Genomic DNA, 25,154 nt, shown 5'->3' on the forward strand with positions numbered 1-25,154 from the left:
ACGTGCTCGCATAGCCGTCGGATAACAATGACGAGATCCCGAGTTTGAATGTATGAATAGAATTTATCTTTTACCACGGTACTGGTGCATGCGAGTTCCCTATTTGGTGGCTTTCGGGACGTATTGACAGGTGCGCATTGTAACTTCACTACTACCACATGTACAAGATCTGGTGTGTGAGTGGTTCCTGACTAGTCTCGCTCCCAAACGCCGGCTGGCCACAAGCGTGTTCCTGACGTGTTGTGATATGCATGTAACTCTTGCGCAAAATCGCTGTCCGGGCTTAAACTTTGCCAGGTTTGTCGGCGCAAACCTGCATAGGATTTTGCTTCCTTGCCAATACCAAGGCGGATTTGAGCGGCCCGCAGCCCAGATCAATATTTTTGTCGATATAATTAAGGTTGTTTACAGCATGCGTTACCCGGTGCCGGAAAACCGCTCCGACTTCGCGACATTCATCATATGGAATACTCAATGCAACCCAACACGGAACTTGCGCCCATTGACTGGCTCTGAAAACCAATGCAATGCAACCCAGAATCAACCACTAGGTACGTGTACCTATCAAAGAAGTTTCCTTCAAAGCAGTGGCCTGAAACGGTCAGGGGGCAGCAATTAATCGGTGCTAGGGGTTGGCCACCTTGGGGTTTTATGGCTCGCTAGTCGATCTGGCACGGGTGGCCCCGAAAGCTTAAGTGAGACTTGCAAGAGGGACCCTTGTCAGGACTACGATGCAGACCAGATCCAACAGATTTTTTTTGTGCATCGGCTAGGCATAATAGCAAGAGTTTTGAGCTTCATCGTGCCCGCATAGCCATAGTCATGCAGCTAACATCCAATAATCGTGATTGCAGTTCCCCATGCGGCAACTGCGTGGCTAGGGTTGCAATTTTGTTGAAGGAAGTGTACATATCTTCCACAGCCTGGGCCTGAATGAAATCAAGTCTGATGCATACTTACATACTGTAAGAGATGCCCATGAAGCCTGCAGTTCCGTTGCTTGCCACAGATGCGAACTTATGTTTGGCCGGTGGCTTCTCAGCTCAACTTCCCTCCCTCACCACTTGCTCGCTGGCTAGCATAGAGAAACACTTGCCTAGGGCTCGCAAAATCCCAACCAAGCCACCCACAGGCCGGTAAGAGCATCAACAAACTTTTAGTATGGACTTCAATTTGGTTATTAGAGTGTCTGCTGACTACTGGACAAGTCAGGTATGTTCCAACAATTGTACAAATGGCGCGGCTCTCCCAGCGTCAGGCTTCTACACGGAAATGCTGAATAATTAAAGGGGGCTTATAGTCATTTTTGAACGGAACTCGAGACATGGCGTTCACAGCCGAAAATACTGACACTTTCTACGCCATTATTCATAACGCACATGGGGGGGACAGTCGTACGAAAGCTAGGCCCTGTAAGGGGCCAACCAGACGCTTGGATGGGAAACAACGTACAAAAGATGTGCACCCCCGCCTGAATTGACATGTCGACAACATAATGGGAAGGCCTGATCCTACAATCCTAATAAGATAGCGTGATACTAAATTCACTTTCTTTTGAAGAGACTAAGTTCAAAGGATCGTCTATACCAGCATAAAATGAGGGAGAGATGGGAATATCTATCTGGCACCATGGTGGAGAAATCGGGCCTTGAAAATCGGCGGAACAAATACGTGATCAGTTCGCAAAGGCTTCAACGAAAGTTAATCGCCAAATTCCAAAGTATATTCAGAAGTACCTGAGGCTACGTATATTACTTGTTGATATATTTTATTGTAAATATATTAATAGTGGTTGATGAAATGGCCGTAGTATCCTTTCTACTCCTAAAAGACTCCCACTATCCTTAAATAAGCTCTCTAGACGATAATCATATCCCAGATGTGCGATTATGCCGACGGGAGAGAACAAAGTAACGCAGCATGTAAATATTTCCAAGATGTTCCGCCCTTTTATATTAACGATATCGACGTACATGTACCTATCCATGACAAGGTATATCACCACAAAATGTCAACGGATCGAGCCAACACTTATAGGATGAGATTTTATCGTTGAAATATGAATTAGCTCCCTGTAAGTCCCAACTATTCGGCCCAGTATTGCGATCTGAGTTGCCGTAAATGCTGGCACCGGAGCAATTTATGTCACTGGTGCACCCATAATTGTGTAATCAACCATTAGCCTGATCTTTATCTTACTACGAGAAAGGTTGAGAGCGCTCGGTGCAACTTACACATAAAATTGACAACGTACAACCCATGAAATGATGGTGATGGAACTGGCGACATCGTTCCAGTTCGAGGGTAAGTTTGCTAAGAGGTCGGAATTAGGAGATTGAACATAAAAGTAATTAACTGGCCACGGAAAAAGAGCAAAATATCGACTTACTGCATTCATTCTCGTTCGATCTGAGTTCATATCTACCACCCGTCCAACCCGCATCCCTATCAAGATTACCCCAGAAAGAGTTGTAATAGCATGAACAAGGAGCGTATCTCCCAGTACAGCGCCAGACGCCATCACCGCCCCTTCGTCCGGCGCAGCCATTGCTGAAGCAGCTCGCTCTTGAGCCGCATGTGTTCTAGATATAAGGCTACGGTCAGCGCAACGTATCTTCTCACCCTAATCTTTACAATCTACTCCATCACATAAGTTCCGCGCTTTTCTAATAGATAATCATAGAAATATGAGGACTGTAACTTACCCCTGTCGGATCACAGCGGCAGCCGATGAAATTACCGGTACAGCGAGCAACGCCACTCGAGTCCCATTGTCCATTACACCCGTTCGAATCGCAGCCTTGCGGATTCCCGCAGGTATTGTCCGTGGGATTACAGTAGCACGGCGCATAGGCATTAGTGCACTGAGGGTAGGGGTTGTTACCGGTAAAGGCGCCCGCACAATTATTGCTATCACAACCCGCGCGATTACCGCAGGTCCCGCCGGCCCCCTGAGTAGGCGTACAGCGGCATCCCACGAAGTTCCCTGTACACCTAGCAATACCAGTATTACCATCCCATTGCCCGTTGCATCCGTTGGAACCACAACTCTGCTGTGATCCACAAGTATTGTCTGTTGGGTTACAATAGCAAGGGGCCCACATGTTAGTACACTGAGGTAGAGGAGTATTGCCGAGAAAGCTGCCTGCACAGTTACCACCATCGCAGCTCCCACGGGCACCACAAGTACCGCCTGTGCCTTGGGTAGGGTTACAACGGCAAGTAGCCCAGTTTCCTTTACAGGTGGCATACGCTCCGTTATTATCGAACGACCCTGCGCAACCGCCTGCATCGCATGATGCCTGGTTTCCGCACGTATTGGCCGTAGGATTACAACGACATGTTGCCCAATTGCCCTTGCATGTGGCTAGGGCGCCGTTGTTATCAAAAGAACCTGCGCAACCACCTGCGTCACATGACGCCGAGTTCCCGCACATAGCTGTCGTTGGGGCACAAGCACAACCGGCTCCGTAGTTTTTGCACTGTTCAATTTTATTAGCGGATGCTTGGACTGGTATTGTATATACGGATTCCGGATCACGGTGAACATACTGTTGCGCTGGCTCCGTTATTGTTAAAACTTCCAGCGCAATTATTGGCGCCGCAGCTCTGGTTTGGACATGTATACCCAGGCGTATTAACAGACGGGATACAGGCGCACCCAGAGAAATTGGTGGATTTGCAGGTCGGGTTCCCCGTACCAGCCGGTGCCACAGTTCCAGAGCAACCATTGGCTTCGCATGACGGAGGTGTGCTGGAACAGACTACTTGGAAAGCCGTAGTGGTCGTAGAGCTGGTTGTTATTCTAGTAGTGGTGGTAGTGGTTGTCGAGCTTGTGGTTGCTCTCGTAGTCGATAAAGTTGTCGACACTGTTGTAGTCGACAATGTCGAAGTTGATGCCGTCGAACTGCGAGTCGTCGTCCTATAATGAAATAGTTAGATTAAATCTATACTGCATTTTTAGATTTATTTTTGGTGAATGGGATACTTGCCTCGTTGTGCTGGTGACAGCAACGAAGACAGACTGAGGAAAGGCAAAGAACTGTATGGGCCCCTCTTGGTAGAGTGCCGGACAAAGCTCCTGTCCCCTCTTTACTAGAACAGAACCAAGTTCCGTTCCGGCGCCACCTTTGAAGGGGAAGGCGAGTACGCTGGAGATACTTAGCAAGCGAAAACCTAGAGCGGCGACTCTCATGATCGATTTGCTCAAGGAGCTGAGGAGTTGATCTGGCCTAATGTTGACACCAACGGCGCATGAGTTAAAATATTCTAAGCTAACTTGGTTCCGATAGTATTTTATGAAGGATATTTCTATCTGATTTCAATTGCGCATATATATCGCGGAGGTGAAGACGGCGTCTCTTGAAAGACCAGTTTCGTGTACGGGTGGGCGTCCCTGCGCAGTGCTAGAATCTTAGTTGCCAGGGTCTAGAGATAGCAGTTTGCAGTAATGCCTCCATGAGGGCCCGGGGCGCTTGCCGACGCAAGGATTCAAGATGACAGCACATCTCCCTATATCGATATGCACTTATTGATTTTGACATCGTGAAACTGTACTCGAGGCTATGTAATTCAGCTCTGTACAGTTCTGTTGGCATCGAATCAAGCAGTGCAGTGCAGTGTTTGATGCATGTACGGATGAAAAATCTCTCACCCAATCCGATATTGAAGCGTTAAGTTTCGATGGCTTGGCAGCAGAACCAAGCGGATAAACCCGCTTTTTGGAACGTAAATGTTACCAAATGAGTACGCCCGAGCGGTTCTGAAAGAAGAATTTGAGGCTTCGCCGACTTTCATTAAGTATATCGTTAGCACTGCCTGGGGCCTAGTTAATAAAGCCAAGCTTGGAGCTACCCCTGCTCCTGATCACTAAACATTTGTAGGCGAGAATCTAGCCAACGAAACAGGCCTGCACGGCTTAAAATACAAGCTTAGCCAAGTAAAAATTGGTGGATAAGCTATCGGTTAGTTCTCCCCAAGAGGACTGATTGCCTGAGCTTAATTATGTGAAACCAGTGAATTAAATTACAACCGAAGCCCGACGGACCAGATCCTTCACGGACTGCGGGCATACCGAACTGCTACATCGGACGAAAAGCAGTTCTTCCACGCTCCAAAGCTGCAGTCATCCTCGATCAGTAATCGCAAGCTAACCACTTTACAATGCGATCCCTGTCGTTCCAAAGCTCACACCATTCGTGCGGAATCTTCTACTTGGGCCAATGCAGGGCCAGATATATATCAAGGGCCTAGGGTGGGGTGAACGATAGGTTTGCCCCGCATATGCATGCAGCCGTGAGATCTTTGCTAACTGGCTTAGATGACTATACGCGCAGCTATGCGTCTTCACGTATACGTACAGGCAGGTTAACTTCTGTAAATCAGCCGCGATATGTATTTAATTTTGTCACATTATACTATAACGAAAATTGCGAAAATATGCATGGGATGCTAGAAATCTTGGGTATCGGAAATGTGGGCAAGAGAGTCTTCGGACTAGTGCTAGTCCAAGGGTTTTTTGTATCGATACTGTACATATAATCACGTCGAAGTCAGGCCGTTGATTTCACCAAGCAGCCTTCTATCAGCCGACGTCGCGGCGATCGACGAACTCCCTCGAAAATGCGTATTAAAGGCGCGTTCACGGTCCTCAGCGGGCTCGTATTGTCAAATTGTCCACAACTCAATGCGCAGTCCGTCCAATGTGCTACAGTTGCCGAAGGTTGTAACGCCGGATCCGTCAGCGAAGCCGCAGTTACCAATGCGATCGATAGATTTCAAACCGGTCTTTTCTACGGTGGGGGTGATGAATCTATCATTTTATCCTCCGCTAGCAATGGCAACAATGTTGCTATGATCACTTATCTTTGCAATGATAGATCCCCACCCCCGAGGCTTGAAGGATCGGTTATCCGAACGAACTTTCGGAAAATACTGTCCTGCCCCAATCGATGTGGGGGGGTCGCCCTCTCCTCTAACAGCAATTGTGGCTTTGGAGTATTGATTGCTAACAACGCTGTCAATATTGGCTGTTTCTCGAAGGCCATAGACGTGGTACCTCATGGTACGACGACTACGGCGGCCACTACAAGTCGCACCACTACAACCGGGCAATCAGCACCAACAATCAACCCGAGCACAAATGGCTTCAACTATTATGGCTGCTATTCTGATGATGTAAATACTCGGGTTTTGAGCAATCAATATGTTGATGCAAATGGCATGACGATCACGGCTTGTATGGCCAGAGCGGCTGGATACAACTTCGCGGGTGTCGAATATGGTCAAGAGTGTTGGTACGGTAATACGCTGGCCGGCACCAGCCATGCAGAGTCAAGTGGCTGCAATATGCCCTGCCCTGGTAAGGCAACCGAGCTATGTGGAGGTGGCAATCGCATTCAACTCTGTAAGTTCCGGGTCCTAGTTCTAAGATAGAAAGAAGAGATACTTTTTTTGATACGGGAGAAGCAGGCGATAGCTGACATGATCTTCTTCAAAGATAAGAATCCTTCATACCAGCCACCTGGGCAGCCGGATACCGGGGCCTTCGTGCATCAAGGTTGTTACACAGATAGTGTGGAACAAAGAGCCCTAGAACATACTACCACCGACTGGGAGGGGATGACTATTCAAAAGTGCCTGCAACTTGGCGCAGGTTTCAAATACGCAGGTGTCCAATACTATGGCGAATGTCATTGGGGTAACGTTCTGAGTAGCTCATCGTCGCCAGCGGCATCGGGTGACTGTAATACCCCATGTGCTGGTGACAATACTCAGAATTGCGGAGGTGGAAATCGCCTGTCGCTCTACTTGAACACAGGATATGCGGAGCCAGAGCCGCCAGAACCACCAAAGTTCAATGAAGGACCCGACCCGTGGTCGCTCGTAGGATGTCATTCTGATAGCACCAGCAACAGAGCATTCCCCTATTCGGACACCGGTTCCACTATGACAGTGGCGAAGTGCCTAGAGTTAGCAATCGGTTTCAAGTACGCTGCTGTACAAGGGGGTAACACATGCTACTGGGGTGACGAATTTACCAGCTCAGTAGTGGACTCAAGCCAGTGTAACAGCGTTTGCGCCGGCGAGTCCGGCGAGATCTGCGGTGGGTCACTCAGGAATTTAATATACGAGAACGCCGACTTTGAAGTGCCAGATCTCGCTGGTATGATAGTAATTATGGAGGAGTTATGGGCTTGTGAGAAAGCAGCAGAGACTGATCTCAGAGAATATGACGACCTACGGCTTCAAGCTGAAGCGGAGAGCCAGCAAGGTGGAAATAAGCACAAGCGGTTTATACCATTAGCATGGGTGGCCCGGCTTACTGTGGCTTGGACAAACGCGAGAAGAGTATGCCTTAGATGCTGTAAGTCGAATTTCATCGATTGGCCGTATCTAACTCCAAATATATGAGACTAACAAGATTCAATAGTGGGAATCAATGTAAGATTCACGGCAAGAATGCAGACCGCTTGGAGATATGTCAACCGCTATCTTCCAGGTAGAGCACCGGTAAGCATACGTACCAAGTTTGCATATTTAGCCTTTATTTATTGGGAATGTGCCCTTAGCTAATACATCAAAACATAAATAAAGCAAGTGGTAGAGGAGTTTGAGATGCAGGCTTTAATTTTGGCGCCAAGGCATGGTAGGTCAATGGCCCATTATTTGCAGTTTCCAGAGCTTGTGACTAACCCTAAGTTCTTGAATCTTAGGAGCGGTGGTCCAAAGATGGGCCGGTGGCGTTGTTGCACAAAGGGTGGAGGAAATTGCCGCTGGTGTCGTTGTGGGTGCATATTATTTTCTCGTGAGTGGTGTCTTTACGCGCAGACACATATGCGTCATTGAAGCATTACTTCCTCGTCATACAGTGGGCTAATAATCACCATAGCAAATCCAACAAGCTTGTAAGTATCGATAGATACTCGTTCATATCTGTCAAGATGGCTAACAATTGGCAATGATAGATCAGGATATCAACGACGCTCTGCAGTGGCATAGGGATGTTTACGGACCCGTTCAGCCAACAGACCCCGACCCACCAGATAACCCGGATGACCCGGATGATCCGCCAAATGACCCTGAAGATCTAGCTCCATGCCCCTGCGGCATATCTGGGTGCTCAGTTCCCGGCTTAAAACTGGCCCGATCGGAACCCATGAAGTCTAAGCCATTGGAGAAGCGTACCTCTGGTGAAAAGTACTCTTTGTCCCAGTGTCCCACTATCAGCTATAAAACATCAGAGTACCCAACCAGCGGAGAGATAGTTGGCATTTACGGTGCCTATCAACTGACTATTGATCATCTTGACATCAACTTCTATACACTACCACCTCTTATTCCGTGTCTATGGAATATCCGGGCCTATACAGGAGCTCAGCGAGCGAATCCAAGAACAGCCGTATTGGCAGAATACGCTACAGTATGTTCTAGCTTGACGCTGTCCTAGCGGACCCTTTCACTGACAATTTCTAGGAACATGTTTTCGAAAATCACATCATGAAAGGATTTTTCGACGAAATGGTGATCGATGAATGCGCTCCGTGTACCGCTGATGCCCAGGGCCCGGGAATTAATGAAATGTTTTTCACCAGAACACCCACGGGGTCGCGTTACCACTTAGAAACATTTGAGCGGTTCATGGTACCACTACTGACCTGGTTTAACAAAGCTTATCCAAATCAAGGACGCCTTGCCGAGTTTTTCGTTTTAGAACAGCGAATCAACAAGCACAAAAATGCGGTTCTAACCCCGACTACTGCACCTGATCAATTAGGCGTTGGGCTCGATATGCAGGAGTTTATTGAGCACGTCGGCAGAGTTCAGGCAGTATTCCAGTATATGAATAGGGTTGCTGTTGCACAAGTGTTTGTGGCCACCTTCGTCCGGCTTTACAATGAATTGTAAGCGTTATTGCTCCTCCCACCCCAGAATATTCTGACTTACCGTACAACCTTCTAACTTCGTCGTGCAGCGAACAATTCGATAATGATGTTCCTTATGGTCAGCAGCACGGCCCGAGAGACGGCCCTGGCACACCATGCCTCGCCGCGTCAGATGCTCCAACCGGGGCAGGTTGGAGTTATCGATTTCTCCATTATATTGCTGCATTCCTAGTGGATTGCGAAACAAAGATGGGGGCATGGGCCGACCAAACGGCACTAAACTTTATAGTTCGACGGGACACAAGGTGGCCGGTGGCGAACCCTCCGACTGCGCCCATCCCTCAAGGTAGGATCGACTTCGACGCATGGCTCACAGCCATGAGAGCACCAGGAGGCCTTTTACATCGAAATTCCTTTAAGTTCGATCGGACGTTATATGCTACATTCGGGCTACAGTAGGCCGTTATCAAAATTATTGTCACATTTTATTCTAGATTCGCAAATTAATAGAGTGAAGACAAAAGAATCGATCGAGTGACAGCCTGTCACATTAACACAACTACTCTAACGTTCCACATGTGACTCATAGTAGTCCCCGGGCTATTCCAAGTAGCAGAGGGTTGGTAAGCAGCGACATATGATCCAGTGCCGTAGCGGTGAACCGGGTTCGTAGATATATATCGATATATAGATGTGCAGAATATTATCATAATATGCTAACTAACTGAAAGTTCTTTTGTGGTTGAAAAGAGCGCGTAGGCCCAACGAGGCCAGCGCAGACCTAATTCTTTAGATATAATGAATGAAGTTGATCAATTGATTGTACCGTGTAGTAGCCCATCGAGGTCCTTTGATATTGTGTATAAGGATATGACTTCCGGAGCGTTCCAACCTTATAAGCCTCAGTCGACTCCTCGCCGTTCTCCAGATCTGCCGCTGCATCCTCCGCTTGCTTAAGGGCTCGATTTTCGTTATGTTCACCCCCCGGCCCGAACTTCTCCAGCCATTCGTCCTGAAACGCTGAAGCAGTGAAAGACTCATATTTCCATGGGGACAATGCCCTGTTGAGACAACAAACATTACTTGGTAACTACATCGGTGTTCATCTAGATAATATTGCGTAATCCCAATAAGCATTGCTGGAAGCACACTATGTAATATGAAACTAGCTGGGCATGTAGTTCCGGATCTGCGGTGAGATAAGCTTGCAAGATACGACAAAACTCGAATGCATAGCACTTTGGAAGGTGCTATCAAATCAAAAGAATGTTGCAACCACCGCAGCCCATAACCTGCAGCTGCGCACTGCCAGTATGAACGGGGCCGGACCCTGGATCGTTGGATTCTCTCGTGTTGGTCCCGGTATATACTGATACAACACACTTTAGCCAGTTCTGGAACACATTGCAACACTAAATGCAAATTCCTTGCAAATGTAACATGCCTAAGATATATTCTACTAAGAGCTCTGCTTATCGTGATATATCGATATTGGATTCTATAATGTTCATCAACAGGGTTGTGGTTCCATTTATGCCGAGGGTGATCGATCGAGCGGATCGAAATCACAACCGCGGCTTGGTTCCATGATACATACTAGCCAATCTGAGCAGCTGTTAAGAGTAGTTACACTGTAAGGATTGAATACGAGGTTGTTACGTAAATATCGCCAAAATGAAAATAACTCGAATACTCAGATCTGGTCAGCGCTAACTGTCCCGGCAAGCCCGCCTTCTAAATTTCATTGTTGTAGTTCTGTGTAACATATGGTTCCGGCAATCCTGGTATGCGGCTTGTGAAAATATTCGTAGCCAATTGCCTTATTGAGCACCCGCGCTGACGCCAAGCCCGCCGTGGGGATAATTCACTAGCCAATCTAAGTATATGCGCACCACTTTAAATTCCCTTAAACTTCTTTCGATTCTAAGGGCACACGGCATCCTAGGCCTGGCTTGGGGTGCTCACCTGCCCTCCACTGACTTCTGACGTTAAACGAAAGCTGGGGTATTCTGGGGTCCTAGAGGCTCTAGAGGCTCAAATTCAAGGCCAGTGAAAATAGGAAATACTTCTCCGTCGGAATCCGCGAGGGTAATACTGATTCACATAGGCATGTAGGGCCATTGTCGGAAGCCGTTAGTTAGCATAGGAAAAGGACCCCTTCCTTGCAAGGCAGAATTATATCGTACATTTAGGCAGGGGATTGACCGTGATACAATGTAATATTACATCGATAATGGGGAAAAACAAAGGCTCGATGACGAAGTCACGCTGTAATTTTACTGACATCTTCTGGTTATCGTCAAGATCCAAGACGCTGCAGAGTTTCTATAAAAGAACGGGTTTCACAACCTCATCGCCCTCTTTTTTTTCCAGATCATCATCAGAACCATCTTACTACTCATTTGCTCATCGGAAAACAATTCTCTTCGTTCTAAACAAATCACAGAAATAAATCACGGCTTCAATTCTTTAATCGAACGAACCTCATCTTTAAAGTTTAAAGAATTATTTCACCGAGCCTTATCATTCATAAAACTACCAAATTATAACAATGAAGTTCAATACTGCTATCGTCTTGTTCGCCGCCCAAATTAGCGGTGGATTCGCTGCTGCTGTTTCTTCTGCGGCCGCTGAGTGTGGTTCCCTTGGTGTCCTGGAGATCGACTTGAACGACCTTCCTGCCAGCGTCGACCCAAGCGCCCTCCGCAAATGCGCTGGTCATCCTTTGGGACATACGCGCGATCTCAAAAAAACCACCTACACCCCTCTAACTCCTGAGGAGATTGAACGGGCTCAAAATGTAGAGCTCGATGCGAGATCAGTCATTCCAGCGCTATCTGGCCGAGCCGCGAACGCATGCTGGTTTGGTGCTTCCTCCGGCTGCACTGATGGGTACTGCTGGAAGTCCTGTGGAAATAACGGAGAATGGTGTTGGACTGCCGCGAATGGTGGTTCAGGAAATTGGCTGCAGTGCAACAGCGCCAATCAGTGTGGTACTGGAGAGGCTTGTGGCAAAGGCTGCAAGAAGTCAAAGAGCTGCGGCTGCAGCTGCTAGTCCGGTCCATTGGGACGCGATGGAGCCGGCCCTATGTATAAGTACAACCGGATGTATTTTATATTAGAGAAAAGGACGTCTTGAAGCATTCTACCGAATTCGAAGGGTCTTGTTAAAATGCGAGGATATTGCAGAACCAGAATGTAACTAGCTTTCTAAACTCAATTAAATCTTGAGATCTCCAACCAACCAGAGTTCGAGACTGGCATGAGAAACCGACGTTCAGCCTCATGTGCTAATAACTCTCGAGCTCTCCTACATTTAAGCCTTACCTTATTATCTAACCATGCAAATATCAAGGGCAAGGATCCTTAAGGAAGCAAGTACCTAGATACTTAAGTACTTAGTTATGACATGTGGAGTACGTTTACATTCGCTTGGATCCCGAACCATATATACATATGCACAATATAATCTTCCCGATCGTGAGGGCGAGTGACGTCATATTGGGACGCGGTATTTTGTGTTGCACTTTTCGATCGTTGGCGGTCTAGACCAGGCCTCAGCTTAGTCTCGGTGACCCTTCTTGTGTTGGGCCTCAGCTGAACTTGAATTCAACCAGCCCTCGCGCGGCCACCTCGGCTTCATGCTACAGCGTTGGAAAATTTCTGCCGGTTACTTGAGATCACTCCTTTCATAAACATTCGCTTCGTATCGATAAAATGTCGGTCCCGCATCCACTTGTCGCAAAACCGTCCGCGGCTGCTGCTGGCGCCGGTGCTATAAAACCAACCGTCCGCTCCCTCGTCCCAACTGCTGAACACCAACGTGTGCAACGACTGAAACACGATAGTGGCATCTACAAGCGGAGCTCTAGGGTATGTGTCAAGAAGGCGTGTGATATCTGCAAACAATCAAAAGCTAAAGTAAGTGCATACTCAAATATCACATGTCCAGTGCCGCGCCGCTGGTCTCATAAACTAAGATCGCTTTACCAACCACGTTTTCACCTGGTTAACTGTCAAACCGCTCGTTCCGAACCTTTGGTAGTGCTCAGGAGAGACGCCAACATGCTCTAGGTGTCAAAAGTTGAAACACCAATGCACATACAATGCTGTTGACCAACGGGATCACCGCAAGGACATGAAGGGGCAGCTCCAGCGGCAGAAAGAGGAAAATACCCAATACAAGGAGATCCTGAACCACATCAAAACTGCGAGCCTTCCTGATTTGCGGAAGACCATGACAGTCCTTCGTAACCCCACAGGAACTAGTATAGAAGAATTATTAATGTTCATCCGGAATGACGGCAAATCCATTCTGTCGAAGCAAGATATTAGGCCAACACCTGCAACTACGGATTTGACTCTCCTAGGAAACTCGCAAGTTGAAACAACAGATCAGACAGTACCAGAGCAGATAAGTCTAGGGATAATAGATGATAGGCCGTTATCGGATTTAAATCTGACCGCGGAGCCCTGGACTACCATAACCGACGATGACGAGCTAGTGTCCCACTTGATATCTTCCTATATTGCATGGGACACTGTAGCGTGGAATTGGTTCGATGTCGATATATTCTTGGAAGGTATGGTGCAAAAAGATTTTACATACTGTACTCCACTCTTAGTCAACTGCATCCTAGCTTTAGCTTGTGTGAGTCCACATTCTTCCGAGCGAAATTATACAAATTCATTTCATTTTTGGTTGATCTTACATAATACCTACACGGCGAAGGCGGTCTTCTTTGTTCTTGTGCATTGCCCTACTACGGGGTATCACGACCCGATGGTTAACTTGATCGATTTATAGCACCTGTCACCAAGAATACCGGTCCGCTCTGACCCGCACAATCCAAACAGCCTTGGCCACCGATTTATCGAGGAGGCAATACACCTGTGGCATGTAGAATGTAACCAACCAAAGTTGACGACTATCATTAGTGGCATGCTTCTGTGTGAAGTTGTCAGCGTCAATGGGAAGGACCATTTGGGCTACATGCTCTTTCAAAGTACAGTTTCTCTATACCATAGACTTTTTGAGCAACGAGAATCATCAGGGAAGCTACGACGGGACGAGAAAATGGAAAGAGCACTGGGAACCACTATTTGGGGGCTATTTAGATTATCGACGTAAGAATTGGACAGAACAAAAAGTCGTCTTTCCTATATCTTACACCGCTAACCATTTCATTTGTAAAGGTTTTTTACACTACTCAATAAGAAGAAACCGCCGATGGATATACCAACAATTAAGCTGCCGGAGAATAGGTATGGTGACGAGAATGCAGACAATGGCAGCCGAAAGCAACTAAATCCAATATTGTCACTTTGGCGACCATACCCCTATACTCAACCAGCCGAACCATGTCGACTTGAAGAGAGCGTCCGAATGTGCTCGGATATATGCGTGATTCTCCATGACTTGATCGTATCACAAACAGCAGGGACGGAGGCGGACCTAAGAGCCCTCACCGTAAAACAGAAAAAGGACTTATACGTCAGAGCTATAGAATGGAAACGGGATATACCCAGAGGTCTCAACTTGGGTGATACGGTCGCTCCGTTCGTTATTACTCCTCAGTAATTAATTAAGCCCCATAACGTTTTCTCTAGTTGATTCGGGGAACATGAAGGCTGACATACTACTAGTTTGGGTTATTTTCAGCTCATACTCGAGCTTTCGAATGCCCCATTGGATCCCGCGGACACGGAGCCGGAAGAACTAGCTACATTCCGTGAAGAAGTAAAAGGTTGGTATAAGCAAGGAAAGGCAGGTTTATTACACCTATTAGGGGAATACGACAAGAACTATAGCTTTGCCTTCATTCCAGAGACCATGTTGCTAGGGCTTATGTATGCTGCAAAGATAATAATCGAGGAACTCGCCCCTATCGCCGAATCAACAAAAAGGGGGGGAACATCACCAGATTGTGACAGCCCCTTAGATATCTTGACAGAACTCACTAAAGATTCAGAGGAACCTCTAGCGACTCTCGGGGCTATTTTTGAGAAAACCATCGGATGGTTATGTAGTGTCAGTGAGCAGTTTTTCACTGCAAAGCTGTACGCCAGAGCGCTGCAGTTAAGCGGGGAGTCCCTGAACGTGGTTCTGAGTGATGCGACGAAAAAGAGACTGGACAGTCTATTTTCGGTGGGAGATGGAAGTAAATCGAGGTGGATAGAACAGCTTTATAAGGCAGATTCGATACTGACGCTGAGTTTGGGACGTGGGACGGATAGTGTGGTGGATGTGATTGAAAAGTTGGATGGCTTGAAGGTGTAAGGTTTCTTGGAGAAACGGCATGTATCACTCACTCATTACTTTGATTTCAGATTCATTCGATTACGGATCTCTCTTTTGTTTATTCAGGCACTGAAAAACCGAACTAAGGGTGTCCCACTTGTGACGGTGGCAACGAGCCGTTGGACGACTGCATTCAATCAAATATGTGTTGTCCGTGGGTATTCTAATTAACTGTAGCGTCCGCAGATCTGCCTTTAGTGAGGCGCCTCGTTGCATGTGTACTATTATGTCGGTCTTAAGATCTTTACCATTTTCCCAAATTATAGTTTAACGGGCGGACAGATATATTCTTTGTTTTCGTGCTATATTTCAACAGGTTGTATTCTCCTCTTGCTACTCTTTGTAACTATCAATCAAGCTACCGGCTCGTACTTTTCCGGTCCCAGTTCCCTAGATTGATCATCCAGAGCTCTATTACAGAATTGAGTTGCCTCCTGGTTTTCCTCCCACGGAATCAGGAAATAGGATACATCACCCTTATCCCTCAATAAATCTTCGAGGTCCAAAACCTTCTCCATGAGATCGCGATTCTCAACCTCGTCACCTGCATCGTCCATCCACCCGTTTCTGTTGCACTGATGAATTCGGTTCGTCATGCAATCGATAGCATATTCGGAATTGGAATAAATTTTGACATCTAAGTATGGCTTTGTGTCTAGCTCTTGAAACCGAATCGTAGCAATATCTATCGCAAGGATGACGGACGTGAGTTCGGCCCGCTGGATTGTCGGTGGGGGGGATCGAGGCCCGCGGCGTAGGTCTGTTGTCCACTTGTTCGATCTTTCACCTTTGTTCGTGAGAATAGCGGCGGCTGAGCCTATCGCTCTGGTTGTTCCGAGGTTTCGACAGCCACTGTCGATATAGATTTCCATAGTGTAAACCATTTTTGCGGCTTCAGAGATTTCGGGCTTGAAGAAAATTTGGTGCTTTTCTAAGGAGCCGTGGAACGCGAAGTCACGTCTAATGGCGTTGAGCCCTTTTATAGAAGGCAACGTCACGCAGTCAGGATCCGATTCACACTGGCGCTGCAGCGGGATGAATCACTATCTGGATCCTGACGGATTGCGCTAGGTATCCATGCAATGGCTAAAGCTGTAGCATCGACAGCCACAGTGGCGTTCTCGCTAACTTGTTTCGCACCGAGTAGCACGAGATTTTCCCATCTATGTTAACCCCGCTGCATTTCTGACGGCGACAGGTTGAACCTACCACATCCTGCAACCTACAAACTTAACTCCATACATGTAGGCCAAAGCGTTAAACGAGAAGTCAAATTTTAGCATAGATACTAGTATACAAAGTAAAGAAATTTGAAAGGCACACGTTTTTAAATGTTCTTCAGGCTTGACATTCGCCAATCCATGCGCACTTGGTGAGGTATATTTGTATATCGTACCAGTCGATTCAGCCTTGTACACAATCTTAGACTGGCACACTCTGCATATACTTGCTACTACACTCCTCAATCTCTAAACCCAGTTAACAATAAAAATCCAACAAATCCGAATTTTACATTCATTCATTCATTCAGTCCTCACTTTTCCATCTAGTAACAATCATATTGATAAATACGAATAGAATCGCAACTTCTACAATAACATTCAATTTAGCCATATTGGTTAGAGTCACTTAGTCACGTGGAATATCAAATTTAATCCATAAAGCATTGCTAGAAGGGGTCCGGATACAAAGTTCCGCTCAATCATAAGATTATGCAATGGATCCACTTTCCATAGATACTTAATCACAGTGGTCACAGCAGCCTCTCAAGTCAGCAATGACATTATAAATCAGACCATAGCTCTGAAAGATGTCCCTAATTCAGGCATGGGATTTCAGAATAAAGTTAATTATATTTAACTAATAGTTTATTATGCTCAGCACCTGTTCTCGGGAAAGTCTACAGGCTAAGCAAACAATGTATTCAATACTCTTTTGGAAGCTGCCTACTTAGAAGATCATCTTACTATATCAAAGTAGTATTAAGGGCATATAGCACTATTGTCAAACAAAATTTGTGGACAGTAGTGGGGAGTTTAGCAAGTGGCGGTTTTTGATCAATTGAAAGAGTAATCGAAGTTTGTAGAAGCCAAGGGCGGGTTAAATAGAATCGAAATTGAAATAGAAAAACTACTATGTACCTTAACAGTCGCTTCTAACAAACTTGCAGAGGCTCAACGTTTCAAATCGCCGGACAAGTTGGCACCTTGGAATCAGTCCTTCGACAGGGGTTCCAAGCTCAAGCCAATGGCTTTGCGAATGGGTTTTCAGACCTGAACTAAAAAAGGGACAAATTCTCTGTACAGAACAAATCAACTAGACACACAAGTTTACTATAGAGGAATATTGGTTATATAATCAGGCGGACCTGTAAATAATATTGCCAGTTACGCAATAACAAGCAAACGAGTTATCCCGTCATGCACACACGCACACACAACTTTAAGTTAACTATTAACTGTAAGGCGGTCTACAGTCTACCGTTGTTTACGATCCCCAGTGTATATGTCTGCGTTACTACTTCGAAGGAACAATCCAGACTCCAGCCTTTATCCCACCATTCATCGGCTAACTTTCAATCCGATACAATGGTGTCCCTTTTTACAAAATTACTGCGATTTTCCTATGTGCAAGCGCAGTAGAGGCGTCCTACAGCTCCGATATGCTTTCCCAAATTGGCTCATCACGAAAATACTCACGCTCAGAGCAAATACTCGAGTATCTCGATTTTCTGAAATTGAAATTAGACCCTGGAGCATCCGGTTTCGTTCCATCCGAGATTTTCCTCGCTTAGAATCAGACTTCGATGTCATTTTACGAGAAGCAGAGTTATCCTTAAGGGATGCTGATGCACAACTTGGCTTCACGATACTGAATGTAAGACCACACTCCAATGTCGGATTTATGAGGTATCTGCGTTATATCATGTAGCTTCCAGACCCCAGTATCCTTTTCGATAGGTAGAAGCAAAAACATTGTGTCTATAGGACCTCATGGATCAAAACCATAAATGCTGACAGTGAGTTCTACTGATGGCAATTGCTCCCCCTGTGCTCTTGATTCAGATTTCGTGTTTGACGAAGGATTTTGCGATAAACCTGAAGTGCTCCTTAACTATGCATGGTGCAAATATGCACGCCGAGACCGCGAAATTTGGGTATGTAATTTACTTTTTTCTTACCTCTACAGTGGAATAGGTTTGCTGTAGAATTTTGGGAAAATGCTAAAGCTTTGCTATTTATAATCATTAAAGTACGCCTTATGCGTTTTTCTTACAAAAAAACTTTAAATAAGGATACAGATTGCCTACCTGAATGGCTCGAGCGCTTGTTAACCCACTTCCGAACCTAGCTGTTTAATTGGAGGCTTACGAGCTCAGTCGGATACATAAGTTGGGTTTGAATTTAGAAGCTGGAGATCTTGAGGAAGACCGACGCCGATTTAATAGAGCTGGGCTTATAGATAAACCTGACAAATTTGGCTGGGCTGCATTGCACTGGGCTGTGGCCAGAGATGATTTCGGCCTGGCGAAACTACTTCTAGCTTAAGGAGCTGACCCTTCAATACATAACATCCTCGAAGATTGCGCTTTCTGTGGGGCAAACCCAGTACAAATTCTCAGACAGTGCGCTGAGCACCTTCAAGCTTCAGCGGCCTAGCCATGGCACTGCGCAGACGGGTCCCCGCTTTTAACATACTGCTTGTTTCACATCAGTAGCTTAGCGAGCCCGATTCCACCGCTGCGGAAAATGACATACTCCAAACTATAAATACTGCAGGCAATCAAGATAATAATCCTCCGGACGACGACGACGGATTATCACCCCTGATCGTGGCCCTCACTCAGAACCGGACTGAAATAACCAAATTTCTCATCAATCTTGGCCAGAATAAAGAAGAAAGACCAGACCGTCGCAATGGTAGGACTAGCGAAGAAATCTTACCGTGCACTACTAGCTGTTCTTTTCGATGAACCCCGAGATTTTGATTTCACTATGAAAAACGAATGTGGCTGGAATATTCTTCGCCATCTTCTGGAATATGACAACGCAGAAATGTTAAAACTGGCGAGAACGATTGGAATTGCTAGGATCGTTGATGATCACCAAACGGATAGACACCAAGGAATATTTTCACGGCCAGAACCGTGAGATATCTCGCGATGGGCTTTTTTTCTACGGCTAGGGGCACAATAGGATGCAATAAACTTCCATTTATTCATAGATCAACTGGAGAGTGCCTCAAGATTCTCGTCGGTATAATATATTTCTGATAGTCACAGCGAATGTAATGTTGAGATTTAGTCAATTCCTCCACACCCTCCGGATGTAGAGGAAGTTGATGAATTCTATGATGCTTTAGGAAAATAACCTTAGCCGGGTGATGAGATTCGGAGCGACATACCTAAAAAGTATCTTTAATAATCTTCTCTCAATCTTTTCCATTTGTCTAACTAATTGCTAATTGTATGCAGCTATACTCATTGCAATATTGTTAGTAATACTGAAACCACTGTTCTCTCGCGGAAAGGCGGATTAATATCGTACTGTACTTACATGACGCACAAGATGGTACCACAAAGCTAGGCAATTGTGAGTATTTTAATCGATCAAAGCCAATCATATACACTATCATCAGAAATAGCCGGGTGTATATACGCTCCACTGAGAGCCATGGCGAAGGTTGGAAACTAGCTGCCACAGCTCTCCAACACTGACAGGAAGATAATATGATTCTGATATTCAAGGTTGTTAGATTACGAGACAGAAGCACCACACTGCAATATAACAGGAGATTTTCACCACAGCGAGCACATTTTTTGGACAGGGTGGACACATCAACACCTGACAAACACACCTTTCGGGTTTTCCTACAACTAGTTCGAACGTATGATAATACATACAGTAGCTAGCACCCTGAAAATCAATGGCTACGTTGAGGATAAAGCACTGCATAACCAAACTTCAGATAACAAATAACCAAGTTTCAGATAGCAATAGAGGAATCATGCTTCCACCAAGGCAAAGGTGGGCGCCCCCAGACTAATGCTTCCATCGCTTTTGCGAGTGGCTTCTTGGCAAAGCTCTCGAAAATTTTCTGATTGAGCCGATGACTAGACTTCATATCATCTGGCAACCTATCATATCAATGCGCATGTATACATCCATGCATCCATGTTTTGCTCCGCCACCAGAGAGAGTTCCAGGCTGCAGGGTGTTCCAATGGGCGCCCCTTGGCGTGGTCCCTTCGCCGCTAGCCCCGCAAAGCTTATTGGTGACACGTCGACTGTGTAGTACAGGTCTCTCGCTTGTTTCTCTTTAAACTTTAATTTCTTTACTTTTTCTCCACTAACGTTCTTTCTTTTTGGGGGTAAATCCGTGAGACTCACACGACCAAATATTCGCTCTTTTGATGAAGAGATTACGTTTCTCGGTTACGATGTCACTTGCTTTTCCCAAACGCATGGACTGTTGGGTACGGCTGGCTTGAAGTCTCTTATGTGGATAAGGACTTGTTATGAGGCCCGCAGAAATGTGTGCAGCTGTTAATCGTTAGGAAAGGAGTATTTAATATTTGCTCCGCCCGATGTGCAGTTTTTGTTCCCTTCCAGTCTTCAACCGCGATTGTCCGCCTCAGCGAAGTTAATGATAACGAAATCTGACTAGACAATCGAAAAAATGGCTTCCCAAGCAAAACCCCATATCAATGGAGCAGACAGTGATATAGATGCATATTTTGTAAGTCACAAAACCCTAATCTTTAAACTAGGCTTGGGGGGACCCAGCGGACTGCAGTTCTCCAATAATATCCACCTTGCCAATGTAGAAAGCGTCCGAACCTAACAAGCTATACACTCTTCGCAGACAGGTCCGATCGATGCTACGAAGGCCTCCAAGCTACCCTATTTTATGCGCCTTCGTGGCTCCGTACTACCAGGATTGATCCTCCCAATGCTCTTCGTGGCCGCATGGGCCGTCTGGATTACGTGTGTGCATGTACTCATCACACCACTCAATATAAACTCGGTTCTTTTGACGGTTCTCGGTTTTCTGGTCGGTTTAGCTTTGTCGTTTAGATCATCAACTGCCTATGAGAGGTACAACGACGGCCGAAAGTGCTGGAGTGCCTTGGCCCTCAACGTTCGGTATGTGCGCTTCCAATCCAAAAAGATGGAAGGGAGAGCGGAGGAATGATTAGTGTAGCACAAGTTGCCGGCTAACATGGAATCCCTCCCAGAAATCTTGCTCGCATCATCTGGGTTCACATCCGCGAGCGTGAAGGCGATCTTGCTGAGGAGGATGTGCTAGGAAAGCTGACTGCTATGAACCTGCTTCTCGCATTCTGCGTCGCTCTCAAACATAAACTTCGCCATCAACCTGAATACGACTATAGAGATCTTCAAGGCCTTATCAGCCATTTACAAACTTTTGCTAAGGATGCACACCACGATGGATGTCTTCCTCCCAGGAAAACATTGAGTACTTCTCAGCGTATTTCTAACTATTTAGGAATCACTTTCCTTGAAAAGCATTCAACTCACCGCTATAAGGCGTATAAAAGAGCTGGAAAGCTCCATGGAAATCTTCCTTTAGAAATCATGACCTACATCAGCTCTTACATCGATAGCTCTATCGCCGGTGGAAACATGCCAATATCAGCTTGTCAGAGTGTTGCTATGGCATACCTTGGTGGTATGAATGACGCTCTTACCAATTGTGAACGCATATCTCAAACACCCCTACCAATCGCGTATAATATCGTCATTAGCCAGATTACCTGGCTATATGTAAGTTATATACCCCCTTTTCCAGCTATTGCATTACTGGACTAGATCCAGAGATCCATGATTAGTGCCCTGCAAGAACGTACGAGTAATTGCATAATTCTGATATTTCCCTATATTAATAGGTCCTCTTTCTACCATTTCAACTTGTTGCCACCTTGAAATGGATTACGATTCCCGGCACCTTGATCGCCGCTTATATTATTCTCGGTTTTGCAGCAATCGGCCGAGAGATTGAGGACCCGTTTGGAGACGACGTGAATGATTTAAATCTTGATCTTTACTGTGAGACTCTCTCAATTGAACTTGATATGATCATGTCGGCCCCACCACCGAAGCGCGAGTGGATTAACCGCGACAACAATTACGTCATGTTCCCCAATATGCATGAGGGATATCCTGCTTGGAAGGCCAAGGGTGTCGCCAAAATAAGAGAAGAGCTCATGAAGAAACCGATGCGCCATATAAATCCAGAGTTTGCAAGGGAGTTCCGCCATAGCGAGCTTGTGGATAGGGATGCAGAGATTGAAAAAAAAGGACAACATAAAGAAGTTGTTGAGGCTACGAGTAAGGGGGAGCAATCTGGTGGACGTGCGGTCGAAACTATTCCAATTCCAACAGACATTTCAGATGCTGTCTGAGAGGGCTCTTGTACATATACTTTCATGATCGCTCACCACCTAATCAGTAATGAATTTAGCTTCGTAAAAATAATACAGCCATGCTTTTAAATGTTGCAGCGACACTAACTGCAGAATTCCTCTAAATCAAGAAGACGCTTCCAAAGCAGGCCGACGACCCCGTTTGATTTATGCCTATCGTTGTGACATTTGCATTTATCCTTTCTAGATCTCTTCTGTCAGAAGATAGGTCCGACATTATTAGATGCCGAATATATGCATGTATGTGCAGCTGATAACCCCGCCTCATGATTGCGTAAACTGAGCCAGTTGCTTTAACCCCACTCGAAGTGTACTTACTGTTGTTTGGTAGTTACCAACGTGACTACTTTAACCTTACTATGACGCGCTGCACCTCATACAACACATGTTTCTGCAACGCGGAGCTTTGCGGGTTTGTGTTGGGCCATCTGTCGGTCCTGATCACCAAAAAATTATAACCCGCGATATTATAATCAGAATTCTTGCTCCTCATAAGATTTTTCACAAAGTCGCAATGCATCTGTGAGCTAGACATCCCGCAATAACCGTTGAGATCACCTGTACTATTGTGGTCGGCGTACCAACCATACCTATATCCAACCTAACATCGTGGGTACAGGGCCGAGGTCTGATCACTAATTTCAACCTGAGTCATCAGTCCTCCCCTCTTAGTTATAACCTATCTGATGTTAAGGAAGCTAAGTCCTGGAAAGTAATTAGGATATTGTTGTTCAAATCTCTTACGCAATTTTAGCGGCTTAAACACCCAAAGTATCCTACCGATCAACAAGTGATACATCACATATACGTATTTCCATATATTCGCCAACTCGACCACTAAAGAAAGTCGCAAGAAGTTGGTATCTTTATTCATAGAGAATACCTCTGTGTAATAACAAGTCCTGAACCAGTCAACAGGTAACAACTAGCTTATTAGAGACTAGTATAGAGAATTCTTAATATCATCGGCAAAAAGAGTTGGCCTATTCATGAAGAAGTATTAAGCGCTATGTCCTGCTCTCGTTTTCTAAAGGCGACAGGCAACAGAGATGGGGACAATATATATACATCATTCACACTCTACGGAATAACAAGCGTCGCATCAGAAATAGCTATTCTACCGCGACGACTCAATCGAAAAACAAAGAATGCTTACGACTGCGCAAACAGACCTCGATTTCGAGGCCCGGTTGGATCTTGTAACCCGCGGGCTTGGTAAAATAGATGGCTTGGTGTTTATTCAGATACCCTACGGGAAAAGAACACTCCAACGCTTTTTTGGGGTATACAGTCAATTACGTGTTATGTCTATATACCATATGCATTGAATGTATGCTAACTACGCAATTGTTGTCGCAATATTGTGAGTGTAGCACCGACGGGCAGAAGTGAGTGGTCCTATTATGACGTAAATATATGTATGATGTATGTTGATTGAGCATTTATAGTACCTTATACTGGCTATCTTGCGCCGTTTGTGAAGCTGGCTGAAGCCGTTGAAGCTGGATTGGAAATAACTCAACAATTATGTGTATGTAATGTACTCCATCATGAAAGCCACTAGCCGATACTTGTCGCTCTGAGATTTAGATCAAGATACTTTTTGCAGCTAATGTTTAACCTTGAATTTAACTTCTTGGCGTCGTGAGACAACGGCTTGATTTTAGCCAGTTCACGCACGCATATGAGTGTTACCAATTTTCTAACGTATAAGTCGCCGTGAGTGCAGATATCTACGTCTTTCTTGTCAATTATAACTACCCTTACAAATATTCCCTAGCCGCCCTTTTTGAGGCAATCAACGGCCGCCCTTCTTCCGCAATTCAGTTCCACCTGCAGTCTGCACATTGCACCACTAAAGAGTACACTCTCGATCTCTTCGAAATACCGAGCCTGGCATCCCAAGCCGATGCTCGATCACCAAATGACGAACTCAGAAATACTAAAACGCTGAAGCCTCTGTTGTGTGCCCTACTCCAAGCGTTAGATGAACTATGGATGAAATATAACTTTACGCTTGGCGGTCTGGGCCAAGTACGTTCCCTTGCCCCCTTTCCCCAAATTTCAGGCACGTCCGCTAGCTTAACGGGATTTATTTGCTCTTTGGTACAACGACAGGCAGGATACTTTGATTATAAAGGCTGTATTCTCAGCAAAATCGGTTACAATGATAAATGCGGCCATTTATTGAGCCAGATGCTTCCGTGATTGCGGGGAACCAAAATGCCAGCATCAGACCCGAGGTCTAAGATCGATCTTCTCGATGACCCTGAAACGGTTTTGATAAAATTTCAAACTCTGTAAATCCGGGGTGATCGACGCGAAGAAAACCCGATCTTAGCACTCCTCAGGGTTGTTCTAATCCCGATTAGCAGGCTGCGACTAGCACGATGTTCTAGTGAAGTCAATTGTGAATATAGTCCATATGTTAGAGCTAATTCCCTGGAAGAGTATATTTATTCCGTCGAAATAGAGAACGGCCTACTCAGGCATCATAGATCGTATGAGGAAATTGAATCAGA

At 45.7% G+C, this 25,154-nt stretch overlaps 7 protein-coding genes across 7 annotated transcripts; 5 read left to right on the forward strand and 2 right to left on the reverse strand.

Moving 5' to 3' along the window:
- Positions 1 to 2,140: 2,140 nt before the first annotated feature.
- AOL_s00080g436 (uncharacterized protein) lies at positions 2,141 to 3,437 on the reverse strand (the record flags this gene model as incomplete). Its single annotated transcript, XM_011124811.1, has 6 exons — positions 2,141 to 2,148; positions 2,235 to 2,313; positions 2,390 to 2,582; positions 2,706 to 2,910; positions 2,966 to 3,073; positions 3,158 to 3,437. 6 exons carry the CDS (start codon positions 3,435 to 3,437, stop codon positions 2,141 to 2,143), a joined length of 873 nt encoding a protein of 290 aa, XP_011123113.1.
- A 65-nt stretch (positions 3,438 to 3,502) lies between these two features.
- AOL_s00080g437 (uncharacterized protein) lies at positions 3,503 to 3,928 on the forward strand (the record flags this gene model as incomplete). The annotated part of the gene is made up of 1 exon (XM_011124812.1): positions 3,503 to 3,928. One exon carries the CDS (start codon positions 3,503 to 3,505, stop codon positions 3,926 to 3,928), a length of 426 nt encoding a protein of 141 aa, XP_011123114.1.
- A 1,694-nt stretch (positions 3,929 to 5,622) lies between these two features.
- On the forward strand, positions 5,623 to 9,344 carry AOL_s00080g438 (uncharacterized protein; the record flags this gene model as incomplete). The annotated part of the gene is made up of 9 exons (XM_011124813.1): positions 5,623 to 6,406; positions 6,500 to 7,366; positions 7,433 to 7,512; positions 7,597 to 7,648; positions 7,716 to 7,807; positions 7,892 to 7,907; positions 7,968 to 8,422; positions 8,476 to 8,903; positions 8,975 to 9,344. The coding sequence occupies 9 exons, from the start codon at positions 5,623 to 5,625 to the stop codon at positions 9,342 to 9,344; spliced, it is 3,144 nt and encodes a 1,047-aa protein (XP_011123115.1).
- Positions 9,345 to 11,436: 2,092 nt separating this feature from the next.
- Positions 11,437 to 11,940, forward strand: AOL_s00080g439 (uncharacterized protein; the record flags this gene model as incomplete). The annotated part of the gene is made up of 1 exon (XM_011124814.1): positions 11,437 to 11,940. The coding sequence occupies one exon, from the start codon at positions 11,437 to 11,439 to the stop codon at positions 11,938 to 11,940; it is 504 nt and encodes a 167-aa protein (XP_011123116.1).
- A 662-nt stretch (positions 11,941 to 12,602) lies between these two features.
- AOL_s00080g440 (uncharacterized protein) lies at positions 12,603 to 15,165 on the forward strand (the record flags this gene model as incomplete). The annotated part of the gene is made up of 5 exons (XM_011124815.1): positions 12,603 to 12,806; positions 12,931 to 13,536; positions 13,693 to 14,012; positions 14,082 to 14,462; positions 14,532 to 15,165. 5 exons carry the CDS (start codon positions 12,603 to 12,605, stop codon positions 15,163 to 15,165), a joined length of 2,145 nt encoding a protein of 714 aa, XP_011123117.1.
- A 374-nt stretch (positions 15,166 to 15,539) lies between these two features.
- Positions 15,540 to 16,070, reverse strand: AOL_s00080g441 (uncharacterized protein; the record flags this gene model as incomplete). The annotated part of the gene is made up of 1 exon (XM_011124816.1): positions 15,540 to 16,070. The coding sequence occupies one exon, from the start codon at positions 16,068 to 16,070 to the stop codon at positions 15,540 to 15,542; it is 531 nt and encodes a 176-aa protein (XP_011123118.1).
- A 4,794-nt stretch (positions 16,071 to 20,864) lies between these two features.
- On the forward strand, positions 20,865 to 22,611 carry AOL_s00080g442 (uncharacterized protein; the record flags this gene model as incomplete). The annotated part of the gene is made up of 4 exons (XM_011124817.1): positions 20,865 to 20,924; positions 21,051 to 21,331; positions 21,424 to 21,973; positions 22,096 to 22,611. The coding sequence occupies 4 exons, from the start codon at positions 20,865 to 20,867 to the stop codon at positions 22,609 to 22,611; spliced, it is 1,407 nt and encodes a 468-aa protein (XP_011123119.1).
- Positions 22,612 to 25,154: the final 2,543 nt, after the last annotated feature.

This window comes from Orbilia oligospora, assembly GCF_000225545.1.
Source record: "Orbilia oligospora ATCC 24927 unplaced genomic scaffold scaffold00080, whole genome shotgun sequence".
NCBI classification, from domain to species: Eukaryota; Fungi; Ascomycota; class Orbiliomycetes; order Orbiliales; family Orbiliaceae; genus Orbilia; species Orbilia oligospora.